The 14,859-nt window shown below is 42.7% G+C and overlaps 1 protein-coding gene across 1 annotated transcript in view; it reads left to right on the top strand.

Moving 5' to 3' along the window:
• The window catches only part of MTHFD1L (methylenetetrahydrofolate dehydrogenase (NADP+ dependent) 1 like), a 466,799-nt gene that overhangs the window by 58,744 nt on the left and 393,196 nt on the right, over positions 1-14,859 (top strand). Inside the window, exons 8-10 of the mRNA XM_068279548.1 lie at positions 8,427-8,563; positions 12,169-12,215; positions 13,960-14,067. Coding sequence (XP_068135649.1) covers positions 8,427-8,563; positions 12,169-12,215; positions 13,960-14,067 — 292 coding nt within the window. The remainder of the gene's footprint in view (positions 1-8,426; positions 8,564-12,168; positions 12,216-13,959; positions 14,068-14,859) is intronic.

Raw genomic sequence — 14,859 nt, 5'->3', positions numbered from 1 at the left:
CTGCCTATATTTCTACAGCGGTTTTCTCTTGTTGGACTTAGCGAGGCAGCCACTAAAGCACACTCAGTAGGTAGTAGCAGTGTTAGGGCTTGTTTCCACTATTGCGGTGCGGAATCGCCTGGATTCCACCACTGATGAAATCGCATGCAGGTGCGTTTTTTTACGCGTTATTTTACGTAATAACGCATGCAGTTAGGCTATATGCGTTTTTAACCATGTCACTGCCTGTGTTAATTTACATTGGTTCCTATGCGTAATCGCGTAAAAAAAGCGTAAGAAAAACGCATTCGATTTCCCTATTAAATACATAGCCTGTGATTCGCATGCATTCCACTCGCAGGCGAATTCTGCGGCTCTTTAGTGCGTTTTTTCACCGCTGAAAAAAACGCACCTCAACAACGCTACAGTGGAAACAGGCCCATCCACTTGCATTACATGTGCGAATCCGCATGCGTTGGACGCATGCAGATTCGCGATAGTGGAAATGAGCCCTAAGGGAGTCTTGCCCAAGAACTCCATATTTGTACAGCATATTTTAAAACCTAGTTGTTGTTTTTTCTCTAGATCCAGACTAATGTGCAAGTCCATTGCTTTGTAGATTTTCTTTTTGCTTTTTATTAAAATGTGGGTCTTTACTTAGTAGGTTAATACAGCATTACATCTTTAGCCAGCTAAGAGAGATAAGTTAAAAAATAAACTTTTTTTTTTCTGAAATGTTTTGTCAACAGCTGTTTAACCAATTGCTGTCCCTATGACGTAAACATAAGTCTCTGCACTCTCCTTTATACAAAACCTCAGCTAACACTGTTTATTTCTCTCTGACCTGATAACATCACTACAGAGTTGTAGAATGATGACCGCAAACCCCTCTCCTCCTCCCAGGGAATTCAATGGCAGAGTTAATTAGTAAACAAGTGTAAAATACACATTCCAGGAGCAGACAGTAGCAGATTGTATACATTACTTCATTGTTACAGCTAATACATTATCAAAACAAATGAACTGTTTAAATAAACAGGAGGGATAGACACAAAAAGTGTTAATGTTTAATGTACAATAGAACTGTTTACATTAAGGCTATAATGTATGAATGTAGATGAATTGTGTATTTCTTTCACTTTTTCCCTTCTTTTCCTTTTAAAATGCATACAAAATAAGGTAATTACTAATAACACATATCAGCCACAAAAAGCCAATTTTGACCTGAAAAAAAAACCTAATATATATACTGTATAGATCATTTAGTTGTGATAATTATTAAGTTATTGCCAAAGTAATCGCAGCTGAGCTGAACTGTGAAAATTACCAGGGTAGTGAAGTGGTTAAAGAGAGGCTTTCATGCCAAATAAAAATGTCACCACAATGAGGCAATCCATATATTTAAGGTTTATTCACAGTATGTCTAAAGCAAAGCAATACAAGACACTGTGCATATACTGGGCAACAAGTCCGAATCCTTGATCTTTAAGTTTGATGTAACTTGCATTAGAAAACACTTGTACCTATTGTGAAGTACAAGAGTAATAGTTTAACATACTTTCTTCCCATTTTGTTTTTATATAGAATTATGTAGTCAACGCTGTGTAATATGTTCGCGCTTTATAAATACAATAAATAAATAGTTGATCCTGCAGTTCTGAGCCAGTGGATGGTGCCGTGCAGAAAGAAGCTCCCTGTACAGCATACTTGTACCCCTGCTGGCCTCTTGCATCATGTGATGTTGCTATGGCAACAGCTGACGCGTCATTCATAACTGGTCGTGATGACAGTTTAGCCAGGAATGTAGTGCAAGACAGGTATCCTGTGCAGAGAATGTACTTCTGCATGGCACCATGATAGTTTTGTATTATAGTGGACATATCAGCTGGGAGGGTAAACATAGCAAGAACTACAGTAGAATAGAAGAATAAAAAAGTTTACAAAAGAAAATGTTGCTTTTGGTCAATTTTGCAGCGATGAAGAAAACAAAATGTGGACTGATATGGATCAGGGCGTGGTCTTCAAATCCCTACAGAAATGTTACTCTGAATGGTGGACAAATGGTTAATAAAGTTAAGATAAAATTTGGGTGTTTGGGGAATTGCTACAATATTTAAGACTTTTTTTTTTTTTTTAATTATTATTATTTAGCAGAGAGGCTGTGCTGAAACTCCATCATGTTAATGGATTGTGGTCTACCAATGTATTTGCAGTTCTCCCCTTACCTAGTTTGTACATTATTACAGCATCAAAATGGAATTTGTTTGCTCAGAAAACACAAGATTTAAAGCTTGACCTTGTTCATAGTGAAATCCGAACTCTAGCATGATGAGTTTACATGAAATAAAATACTGATATTAGTGCAAGTTCTATAGAATATCTAAGCTAAACATACGGATTTCCACTATTCTACTAAGTCACTAGTTGAAATGATGAATGAATGAAAAGAATTAAATGTTTCCAATTAGGAACGGATTCTTTTGCTTTGACTTGTAGGTGGCCAGTATGCATCAATAACATGATATTGGGACAGCTTGAGGCAAAACCGAGTTTTTTTTCACTGAAGTAATGCTTGCCTTTTTCCCTGATGAATGGCTTCATGAATCTGAATGAACCTTTTAATTGTACAGACAACCCCTTGTGTATTGGGTTTTCATGCTGGTTTGATTTTCTAGTTCTGACTGACGTTACTGTGGAATGTACACTCAGAACAAAACATTATTTTAATCTCAGCAGAGCAGATCGGCAGACCTTACAGCGGAGCCTGGCATTACATTCCAAATTCTGTACAAGATTTAGGACTGGCTCACGCATTGGAGTTAAAAATGCCAGTGTTAAGAAACGTTTCAAAGTGGAGGCAAGATCCATCACAGGAGGAGACCTTTTCAAAACATTTTAAAATGCGTGTTAGAACTAGCCTGACATTGTATGATATTGTCTTTTATGAACTTACAGTGCTTCACTTGGTTTATAGATACTCCATTAAAAAAAATGCACTGAATTTTGTACCTCCCATAGATCTGGCTTGCAGTTGGATGTATGCTGGCTGTCTGTTGGGCTCGGCTCACATTTGAGCTAAAAAAACATACACCTTATGCCCATTTTATGGATCAGCAAATGGACATGTCAATGGATCCTATGTTAATAGCAGTGTTCTCCCCAGGGCCAATTAGGTGGGCGGGCCGCCCGGCTGATTTGAAACCCCACCCACCTATTGTCATGTGGTCACCTATCTTCTAAAATCCAGCGCTGTAAAACTTCAAATTGCACATAGGAGCGCTCCGTTTCCTGCTTTCAATCAGCGCCAGCTCTCATAGCAAAAGCTGAGGCTGTACACTGCAGGAGTGCTCCTCTCCCTGTCACCTCGAGCTTTCTGGTGAGACAGGGATTGGCGGGGCGGAACTCATGCTTTAACCACTTTACCCCCCGCGGTACGAATTTCTCCGTCCCTTTTTCCCCCCCTAAAAAAACAAGGGATGGAGAAATCCGTAGCTACCGCCGCTGTCCGCACTCCCGCCGCTCGTGTGCGCGCTCCCGCCTCTCGTGCACGTTGCTGCCCGCTCGCCGGGAGATCAATGAACGGGAAGATCCATTCCCGTTTGTTGATCTAAGCCCCCGCAATGATCTGCTGCTTACAGGTCGCATGAACACAAACTCAATGTGGCCATCTTGTGGCCAAATAGTAAAACTACACCCTAAAGCATTTTACATATACAAATACATTAGTTTTACACAATAAATTAACTCCTTACCAGCAATCTGATTTCCGCACGATTTACTATAGCGGTGAACAGAAAACCAGAAATCAGATCGGGCATGTTGGAAATTGTCGATCTGACAGTAAATCTGTCAGAAAATTGCATTGTGTGTACTTAGCAGGTACATCAGCTTGCCTCCTCATCCTCCTTTTATTCTGTAAGCATAGTTGCACTGGCCTTCCTTTCCCCCCTTGCACGACACCCGGCTACTTTTTCATGCCAACCGGCTGGAAAAAATGTCTGAGGAGAACACTGAATAGGATCAGGTCACACATGTCATTTTGCAATGAATCAGTTGCCATAAGCAGAATGCAAAGTTCTGACCTGCATGATTTTTCCAGACAACTGGATACATTTCCCATTGAAGCCTACAGTGGAAACACATTCACTCTAGACTCATGATAAATCACAAGGGACCACCAGAGTACATACTGCAATGTCCGTTCTGGAGATCGATCAGAAGTGTGGACTGAGTCTTACAGAGGTTCCAAGTAAAGTCTAATCTGCTATTTGAATTATCTTGGCGAGTACAGCTGAGTTTGTGTTAGTGGGCCTTGCCATTCCTTTGCATATGTAACAGTAGTTTCCATCTACTACTAAAAATAAAATGTAAAATTCTGCAACATTTGAATGACCATATTTTTTGGACTATAAGACTCACTTCTTCTCCCCCAAAAGTCGAACCAGTGTCTGTGTGTCCTCCTTCCCTGTGTACTCTGTCCTTGTGTCCCCTGTCCTATTTCCTCCAGCCAATGTCCCCCTGTGTCCTCTGGTTTGCCCTTGTCCCCCTCTGTCTTTTGGTGTAACAGTGTGTCTCCCTGTGTCCTTTGCCCTATGTCCAGTGTCCTTGTTATATTTCCTTCTTCCTATGTCCCCCTGTGTCCTGCGTATATATTTACTAGTACGCTTTTAGCCCAGCCACTCTGTTCTTTTTCAAAAGGAAGTAGACAGCCATCTATCAATCAGGCTGCTCATTTGTCCCTGCTCCTTTCTTAATAGGAGCCAATGGTCTTGAGCAGTTCCATGGCTCCATCAGTGGGCTTTATCACTGCACTCCCTCAGTAACAGGGGACACTAGATGGGACGAAGGATACAGTGGGACGCTGGAAGACTAGAGCCAATGAAGTACACAGGGAGACATTGGGGGAAATAGGATAGGGGGACATTCAGGTTGTTCAGGGATCAAAATATGCATATAGAGAAACTGTAGCAATCACTATGGTTTTCAGCACATCTCCTCATCTTTTACTCTTTCTGCTACAACATAGTAAATTTCTGTTGTCGCAGCACGTAACATACCTTGTGCTTAGGATTTTGTTCATTTCTTGTTCTTGTTTTCTTCAGCTGTATCCATATCTGTCCAGTCAGGTTTCTCTAGGGCTGCACTGCTGCTCACAGAGTGATCAGAGACTTTTCTGCACGGTCTCCGATCACATGACCACTTACAATCCCTGCAATTCCCTATGGCGATTGAAGGTAAAATGCCTTTTTCTGCTTGTCTCTACTCCGGGTAAACAATGAGATTGCCCCCCCTGCCAAGGGGACAGGAAGCACAAGATGCAATTAAATAGCCACATTCTCCTACCTAGCCTCAGTGCTTCCCTGTCCTTTGGACAGACAGGATACAGTCTGTCTCCTCTTCCTGGGCAGAAAGAAATTCTACCTCAGTACTCCAAATTTGTAAGGCTGCCACATGGTCCTCTTATGACACCTTCATAAAGCGCTACCGTTTGGATTTACCAAGTCACCAAGACTTGGAGTTTGGTCGCAAAGTATTGTTTGCAGTGGTCCCGCCCTGAGAGAGGTAGTATTCTAACTCTCATCATTCACCCGGAGTATATTCAAGCAGAAGCCAGTAATTACACTTACTGGTAATTGGATTTCTGCGTAACCTCCACGACAGGTGGACATACCCACCCAAATCTAACGGTAAATCTCCTACTGAGTCAAGGTAATAGTCTATGCACTGAGGCTAAGTAGGAGGATGTGACTATTTAATTGTAGCTTGTGCTTCCTGTCCCCTTGGCAGGCGGGGCAATCTTATCATTCACCCGTCGTGGAGGCTACGCAGAAATCCAATTACCAGTAAGTGTAATTATTGGCTTCTTTTAAGGATTTATTAAGCATTTCTATGCAAAATAAGTGCTACTTACCCAGGGCTTCATCCAGCCCCAAGCTCCGCCGTCAACCTGGAGGTTGGCCTGTACTTGCGCCTACGCGAGCAGCGCTGTCAATCACCGGCACGTGGACTGGAGCGCAGGCGCAGTAAAGGCTGACTTCCAGGTCGGCCTGACATAATCGCCGGGGACCGGGAGGCAGCGGCGGTGGCGAACGGCTGACGGCGGAGCTGTGGCGAGGGACATGCTGGGAGCTTGGGGCTGGACGAAGCGCAGCGTAAGTAGCACTTATTTTGCATCGAAATGCCTGATAACTCCTTTAAAGAGAGTCTGTAACAAAAAAAAGTTCCCCTGGGGGGTACTCACCTCTGTAGGGGGAAACCTCAGGGTCCCAATGAGGCTTCCCCCTCCGCTGTAGCTGCAGGCCATCCAGCGCTGGCTCCCCCGAAGTCTCCGGTGATCCAGGCTTGACAAGCTGAATTTATTTACCTTCCCTGGCTCCAGCAGGGGACTGTTGCGGCTCTCAACACGGAGATATGCGGAAATAGCCGATCTCAGTCAGGTCCGTTCTACTACGCAGGCGCAGGAGACTTGCGCCTTCGCAGTAGCATGGCCCGACAGCGATCGGCTATTTCTGCCTATCTCCGAGCAGAGAGCTGATCCTGCGCTGGAGTCGGGAAGGTAAATATTTACGTCCTCGCCGTTCGGAGGGCCAGAGTGAGACCGCCGTGGGACAGAGGAGGACGGGGGAAGCCTCATTAGGATCTGGAGGCTTCCACCTACCGAGGTGAGTACCACCCAGGGGAACTTTTTGTTGTTACAGGTTCTCTTTAAGCAAATATTCCCATTTCCTTTGCAATATTTGCATTGTAGTGGGTAAATGGGTTAGTGTCATTGTCTTCTCTTTGCACGGTCTCTAATCACATGACCACTCACAATCCCTGCAATTCGTTATGGTGATTGAAGGGAAAATGCCTTTTTCTTTAAAGAGACTCCGTAACAAAAATTGCATCCAGTTTTTTATCATCCTACAAGTTCCAAAAGCTATTCTAATGTGTTCTGGCTAACTGCAGCACTTTGTACTATCACAGTCTCTGTAATAAATCAACTTATCTCTCTTGTCAGCCTGTGTCTGGAAGGCTGCCAAGTTCTTCAGTGTTGTGGTTCTGCTATGAACTCCGCCCTCCAGGCCCCTCTATGCACACTGCCTGTGTGTTATTTAGGATTAGAGCAGCTTCTCTCTTCCCTCTTATCTTTTACAAGCTGGATAAATCGTCCTCTGAGCTGGCTGGGCTTTCACATAGTGAGGAATTACAGACAAGGGCAAAGCTGTTTGCAGGAAGAAAAGAGCAGCCTGAAACTTCAGTGCATGAAAGATGCAGGGGGAAAGAAACACACAAATGATCTATTGAGATTCAAAAGGAAGGCTGTATACAGCCTGCTTGTGTATGGATGTATTTTCTATGTGTGGACATACTGTACATCAACCTACTTCCTGTTTTGGTGGCCATTTTGTTTGTTTATAAACAAACTTTTTAAAACTCTTTTTAACCACTTTTAATGCGGCGGGGAGCGGCGAAATTGTGACAGAGGGTAATAGGAGATGTCCCCTAACGCACTGGTATGTTTACTTTTGTGTGATTTTAACAATACAGATTCTCTTTAAGGCAAATATTCCCATTTCCTTTGCAATAATTGCATTGCAGTGGGTAAATGGGTTAGTGTCATTATCTTCTCTTGGAGCACAACCGTGGTGTAAACTGAGAGCCCCTTGCATAAAGACTGCTTGATTAGTTAATGTGAAATACATACTTTTAAATTCCTGGTCAAGAGTGCTTTCATTAACCACCTCCAACACCACAGATTTTCGTTAACAAAGGCTTCAAAATTCTGAGATCACAACCCCACCCTATTCCTGTCTGAACAGAAGGATAATGCAAGCCAAGCAGCAGTGGCCCCTCCTGCAGATCCTGCTGTTCACAAGATTTTAGTTATAGAAACCTTGTTTCACAAAAATATAGAAACCTTGTTTCACAAAAATAGTTTACATTGGCTCAGTTTATTAGCCTATATACTGTATGTTTTTAAATAACGGAATATCATCGGTACAATTATTGTCTTCTGACTGTATGGTTATTTTATATTTAGCTTTAGTTTGTTCCTTTGTAAATCTGACATTATAAAGAAATGTATTGTTGCTTTGATAATGTGAATTTCTCATGCTCAGCCTCAGATCCAATAAAACTCCCAGTGTATCTGATCTGGAGCTATAGACAATCTGTCATTGATGTTTTGAAAGTTTTTTTTTTTATTATTTTCAAAAGGTTTATCTGTGGTTACATGGAATCCCATGTCTGAATTCATTTCAGTTTTTAGATCTCCTGCCAAAAGAATAAATGATTCTCCTCTCCTGTATGGCTTAAATGCAAACCATGTGTACTGTCTGACCAGGTAACAGCTTACAGCCGCCTCATTCACACTCACTGAAATGTGGAGCTTTCTCTTCCAGCTTACTCTGCAAGTAGAATCTTCCTCTAAACACAGTTAAACATACTTTTCTTCTCAATTGTAGAATAACTCCAACGCCACTTGGTGAAGGTAAAAGCACTGTTACTGTTGGTTTGGTACAAGCACTGATGGCACATAAAAATATCAACTCTTTTGCATGCTTAAGACAGCCTTCACAAGGGCCCACCTTTGGAGTTAAAGGTAAAGTTAAATATCCTAATTTTTTGTAGTAGTTACAGTATTGTACTGCTTACTCCTTTCATATGTAAGTAATATTTCTTCATTGCATAATATTTCTGGATAATTCACACATGAAAGGCTTATAATGAAATGCTGCTTCCGGGGACTGAATTGTGGTCCTTGCTTTACTAATTGTCAACAATACTGTTTTAGTTTCTGGATGTCATAAGAACTAGCCTATAGTCCTACTAGCTATATGAAGTGGGGCAGGTATATTACCTGATGTCTCCCACTTTGTGTGAAATCTTTTCATTAGAAACTGTGAGAAAACGCGGAAAAGCCGCCGCAGGTGCTCAGAGCAAGGCAGCTGATTCCGCGTCTAACGCGGCAGTTTGCGCGCATAGGCCTACACCTGCTAGTATGGCCGAACGCGGAGAAACCGCCGCATGTCCTGAGAACAAGACTACCGATGCCGCGTCCAAAGCGGAGGTTTGCACGCATAGGCCTACATCTGTCAGTATGGCCGAACGCGGAGAAACCGCCGCATGCTCTGATTGCGGTGCGGCTGGTTCCGCGTCCAGCGCGGTGGGTGGTACACAACACATGACTGGTGTGGCTGGGACTGATAGTCTACACAGGTTCAGAAGGACGCGCGCGTTGAGAGGCAGAGCTTTTATGACAGCCAGAAGAGAGTCAGCTGACCAAGCTGGTCAGTTGACAATCCAACCAGTTCCCATTGGTCCAGCACTTAGGGGAGGCGCTGGAGAGCGCTGTACTATATATACTGGGTGCTGGTCATTCTCTGGTTATCTGCCGTTGCGATCACTACGTGAAAGCACTCAGACCTTTTTGTCAGAATCTGTGTTATTCTCTAGACCAGTTCCAGGGTGTTGATGATCACGGACCTCACACCCCAGACTAGGAACACTGTATACCATCTCTGTTATATCTCAGACTAGTTCCAGGGTGTTGATGATCAAGGAGCTCACACCCAAGACTAGGACTTTTACTATCATTCTGTTATACTTCAGACTAGTTCCAGAGTGTTGATGATCACGGAACTCACACCCAAGACTAGGCATTGTTTATTATCTGTTATGACCTTCTGCTTTCCTGACCACTCTTCTGACCACTGATTTGGTACTTCGCTATATCTGATACTCTGTTGCCAAACCCTGCGTGTTTAAGGATTACCGAATCAGTCTCCTGTCTGTGTACCTTATCTGTCTGTGTGTTGACGACCTGGCTTACCCGACCTCGAGAGCTATCTCCCCAGTTAAGAGATAGTTCACATCTGTTAGTGACACCCCCCCCCCCCCCTTGGTGTCACTCACACTCTGGTCCTTCCTATTCCCAGTCTGGTCACTCCCTTGGGAGTTCTCTGACCATAGGAAGGAACTTGTTCTTTGTGCAGTATCCCTTACTGCCTCATCACCTGCTTGGCAGGTGCGGTCCTCAAAGTATTACTATTGCACCAAACACTCTTATCACTCAGGTGTCCAGAGGTTAGTGATATATCTGATTATCGGTGATACTGCAGATCATCAATAATCAGGTATATATCTGCATTTTTTGGTGATACTGCAGATCACCAATAATCAGATCCTCTCTGTGTTTCACCGATCGTTACAGAAACATAATGTCAGTTATATTTTTCCTGTCTGCTACCGAGGCCTCAGAGTGGCTGGACACTTTGAGAGACTAACATGCGGGTAAGATCTATCCAACTAATGTTGTAGCCTTGTACAATCTTAAATTAAGCAGTTTAAAGGGAGACTTTATTTTTTGATCTTTTACCCCTATTTTTGCTGTTCCTACGAACCTTTTCTTTCTGTTGTGGGTGTGACTTTTCTATGCTGCCCTTATGGAACTCATGCGAAGGCCTACAGCCTAATGTTGTGCCTGGTTACTCTTGCTATACATTGCCTTCAAAGAAATCCTGTCCATGGGACGCCACCCTTTTTACTGGATGTACTTTGGACACTAGCAGGCCCTGTCATGTTAGTACACTTTTTTATGCCTAATCTACCATCCAGACAGAAGGACACTCGTACTTGTGTAGTCACTATACTCATTTTACTTCCCTGGTTTGCTATGATTCTGTGCAACACAGTCTCTCTGCACACCTCATCAGAAGACATTTGTTATGCTACTTGGTAGCCTCATGCCAAGATATGGGACACTTGAATCTCGTGTTTCGTTCTTTGTCACATTATAGTTTAGTTTTTGAACAATCAGATTTTATAGAAGTCAGTCACAATTATACAATCAGGTCAATAAAATGCTCCAAAAAAGAAAGCATTGCAGTGATTGAAAACTGGACAATGTAAACATAGCAGAACAAGGGACCAAAACTTTGACCCAATATTGGGGAAAAGGGGAGGAGTAGGAAAGTTAATGTAAAGTGGAAGGGTAAGGGATATGGGGTTGACGTTATAGTTTATTTTAAACTGTAATCTACTCTGCTACTCCAACTTTTCCCTCCTCATTACCACGCGAATATGAAAAGCACCTTCAGAGTTGGGGCAAAGATGTGTGTATGGGGGGGGGAGAGTGTTAGGACAGGGAGGGAGGTTAATGGATGGATTGATAATCACTGTAGCTGGTCTATGTAAAATGGAAAGAACAATAAGAATTGGTGTTCACAAAAAAGTGCAGTAAGTGTAAACCAATAAGTGGTTTTGTTTTTTTAATTTCCTTTCAAAGTGCATAGAAGATAAAATAAATATTGAAATACTAATATTATTGTTGAGTCATTTAGGACATTGCAGAAATAGTGGATTTGATATAATCCATAAGGTGGAAGCAATGCACCTTCAGTGCAGTGAGAGCTTAGCCAATGGCTGATTGACACCAGGATTCTATGATTTCTTAGTTATAATACTACATAATAATACTGTATAATAAGCACTGTCCTCTACCAATGTTATTGTATGGGGCTGGGTGAAGCTCTGTAAGCAAAGTGAAGATGATAAAGTGTTGAGTTTTCTCAGGCTCCAGGACAGTAACCGTTCAGTGTCAAAAGTAACAGAACTAAAAGTTGCAGAAATAGTTATCTAAATATGAATTTGCCTTCTTAAAACGGATGGTATTTTAAATGTTGTGAAAAAGAATAACCTGACTTGTTCTATAAGTTTTAAAGTTAGTAAATTGCAAAAGTACTAGTGGACCCAAATTTAAAATACCAGATTTTAGAAATAAAATCTATTTTCTAAATTATAATAATAAATAGCAGCATTTTTTCAGCGGCATGATGACAAATATAAAAAAATTTACCTTTATTGGAGGAACCCCTCACTTCCTTTCAAATTGCCGGGATTTTTCCGGCAAACTGGTGGAGTAGATGGTGTCCGGCAATGAAGGAATTGCTAATTGCTGCCCCCAGTATAACCCTAGCTATGAAAAGAGAAGGGTGAAAAGCAGGCACTGAAATGATCATAGGTTTGAAGGAGTGTTTATTTATCTTTGTATGTGTCAGAGTGGTGCAACTAAATACTTTTAATTAAAAAAAAATGTTTGGTTTGGGTCCGCTTTAAATAAACCCTAAACAGTAAATGTATTATTTGTAAGCATGTTTATTGATATTTTTAGTCCTTCCGATTACTTACATGAATTATATTTCATAGGTGGAGCTGCAGGAGGTGGCTATGCTCAAGTTATCCCTATGGAAGAGGTGTGTGTGTGTGTGTGTGTATTTTTATTATGCATGTTATTACTTCTGTGGTCCTAAGGTCACTATTGGAATCTAAGGATCAAGTTGTATGTCCTATTGTTTCCTTCACATTTATACACAAACTCTCTAAATAGAAGTCTAATAGCAATCATGCTGTTTATTAAAAATATAAGTATTACCTCCTCCCTCCCTTCATCAGTCCAACCAATAAACCTCTTTTTTTGTGCCGCTGGTGCCTTACTCCAGCCTCTGAGAAAGGGAGGCAGCGGAGCATAACATAGAAGCTCTGTGGTCCAGCAGATTGCAGGAGTCATTAGTTGTTCTGGCCCCAGGGACGGTGACCCAGCGGGCTCCCTCCTCAGAAGTTACATTCTCCCAGGCAGCCTAGTGGCAGAACATGTCATGTCTCTTAGGGAAGGCAGACGCACAAAGTCCCACACTTGAGCAGACTGCTCTACAGGAGGGGAGACCTAGGCACACAGTGAGGAAGTGCACGCTAGTGACTTACAGACAGCAGCAGCCAGACAGCGAGTCAGACTGTCACACAGTCTGTATTACAGTCAGTGTTCTTTGTAGCTCACTCCTTCATGGTCCTCCCCACCAGAAAGGTGGAATTTCTGTATAACATAGTAAATATAAAAAATGTCTAGGGACTGACGGAATGCTCTGGATCCTGTAGAGCCTTCCCTGTCCTCTATTGGTGCAATTGTACCAGCGCTAAAAACATTAGACATACCTGGTGCTTCCTCCAGCCCTCTCCAGGCTAATCGCTCCCTCGCTGGCCTCCTATGCTGCCTGGACCTCAGCAATTTGGCCCCGAAAGTGCTTCAGTCGGGGTCAGTTGGTGCAGGCCGGCCGCACGTGCTCCTCCATCATGCTCCCGTAGCCGAGAACATTTTTAGTCTGCACACAGAACGCTCCCGTCAACGCTCCCCAAGCACCTGTCTGAAACATAGGCGTTTTGACTTCAACTCATTTCCTGCTGGCTGCTCAAAGCTCCTGTCCACGTTCACTACATATGCATACGCACACCGCCTAATGTTATTTTTTAGGATGGCAAATTTTTTTTTAGGATGCACAGGCCCATAGCAGGGACAGAGCCCGGGTCAGAGCCTGGAATGGGGGAAAGGGGCATTGTTACAGTCACAGCATTAAGCCTGCGGACTGTTTTTTTCAATTTTGCCTTTGTTATCTTAAAAGCTTAAAGTGCACACACACATCCAATTTTGATTGGCCACATGGGCGTCCACACATAGGGCCAAATGCGGAGGACACCCTTCCCCCCGGCCATCAGTATGCCCACCCGCTGTCTATAATGTAATAGGCAGAGTGCCAACAGTCAGCATCAGACCTCTGATCAGCCCGCTCTAATAGTCTAATGTCCCAAAATTGCTAAGTTCATGTAAATTTGGCTCACCCACCCACATCCTATTCCATGGCCACGCCTATTTACCCCCCCCCCCCCCATTGTTTCGGCCGCATGGCTTGCTCCCCCCCAAAAAAAAAAGGTTTTCAAATTAGACAGTCATTGATCAATCAAAATTGAATGTGGATGCACCTGTATGGTCAAAGGATGTGTTGCTTATAGTTTAACCTGGGATCCAGGAACATTGTGTTTTTTGTTTTATTTTTATTTTTTTGTGTGTGTGCAATCTCACATTCACTTTTTTTTTTTTTTAATTTGACACTTAAATTCTTTTTTTTCTCTCAAAATGTACTGACCTTTACCCCCTTGTTTTTGCAGTTTAACTTGCATTTAACTGGTGACATTCATGCTATCACAGCAGCAAATAATTTGCTTGCAGCTGCCATAGATGCCAGGATCCTTCATGAGAGCACTCAGTCTGACAAGGTGGTTATTACTGTTGAATGGTAACTGGAAGGTATACATTGAAGTGTACCAGAGTTGTCAAATAATTAAGATTTGATACTCCCCCGCAGCTTCCTCCAGCAGAATAAGCTCATCTGAGTCCCTCACTGTCCTCCCGCGGTCTGCTGTTCAGCAGTGATCAGCCCTGGTAATAGGCTCAGTTGCATCAGTCGTGGTCTACTGGGCATGCGCAGACCTCATTATTTGACAGCTCTGGTTTTCTTTAACGCTCAAAGTAGCATTTTATGTTGTGTATTTATGGTATTATTCAAAGTACTGACTGCTATCCACTGGTAGTGCCTAGTGTATATGCTCAGCTTGAGTACAAGTGTGTGTGTGTGTGTGTGTGTGTGTGTGTGTGTGTGTGTGTGTGTGTGTGTGTGTGTGTGTGTGTGTGTGTGTGTGTGTGTGTGTGTGTGTGTGTGTGTGTGTGATTTTTCTCTACTCCACAATATATGATTTATAGCTTTATGGAAGAAAAGGGAATGTGCTTTACATGCAAACCTCATTTGCTCTGGAAGCAGAAGTGGCAGTTAGCAAATCAATCCAAAAGCCACTAATTTATTAGCTGGCAGCTGAAGCTAGTTCATATTAAGGTGAAACAAAAGTTTGTAATTTCTTACTACCTGCTATAGTGAGAGGTATATGGAGGCTGCCATATTGATTTCCTTTTAAACCATACTAGCTACCTGGCAGCCCTGCTGAGCTATCTACCTGCAGAATCACACCAGAAACAATCATGCAGCTAATCTTGTCAGATCTGACCAAAATGTC

This window comes from Hyperolius riggenbachi, chromosome 4 (assembly GCF_040937935.1).
Source record: "Hyperolius riggenbachi isolate aHypRig1 chromosome 4, aHypRig1.pri, whole genome shotgun sequence".
NCBI lineage: Eukaryota > Metazoa > Chordata > Amphibia > Anura > Hyperoliidae > Hyperolius > Hyperolius riggenbachi.
This window is presented reverse-complemented; position numbering and strand designations above follow the sequence as displayed.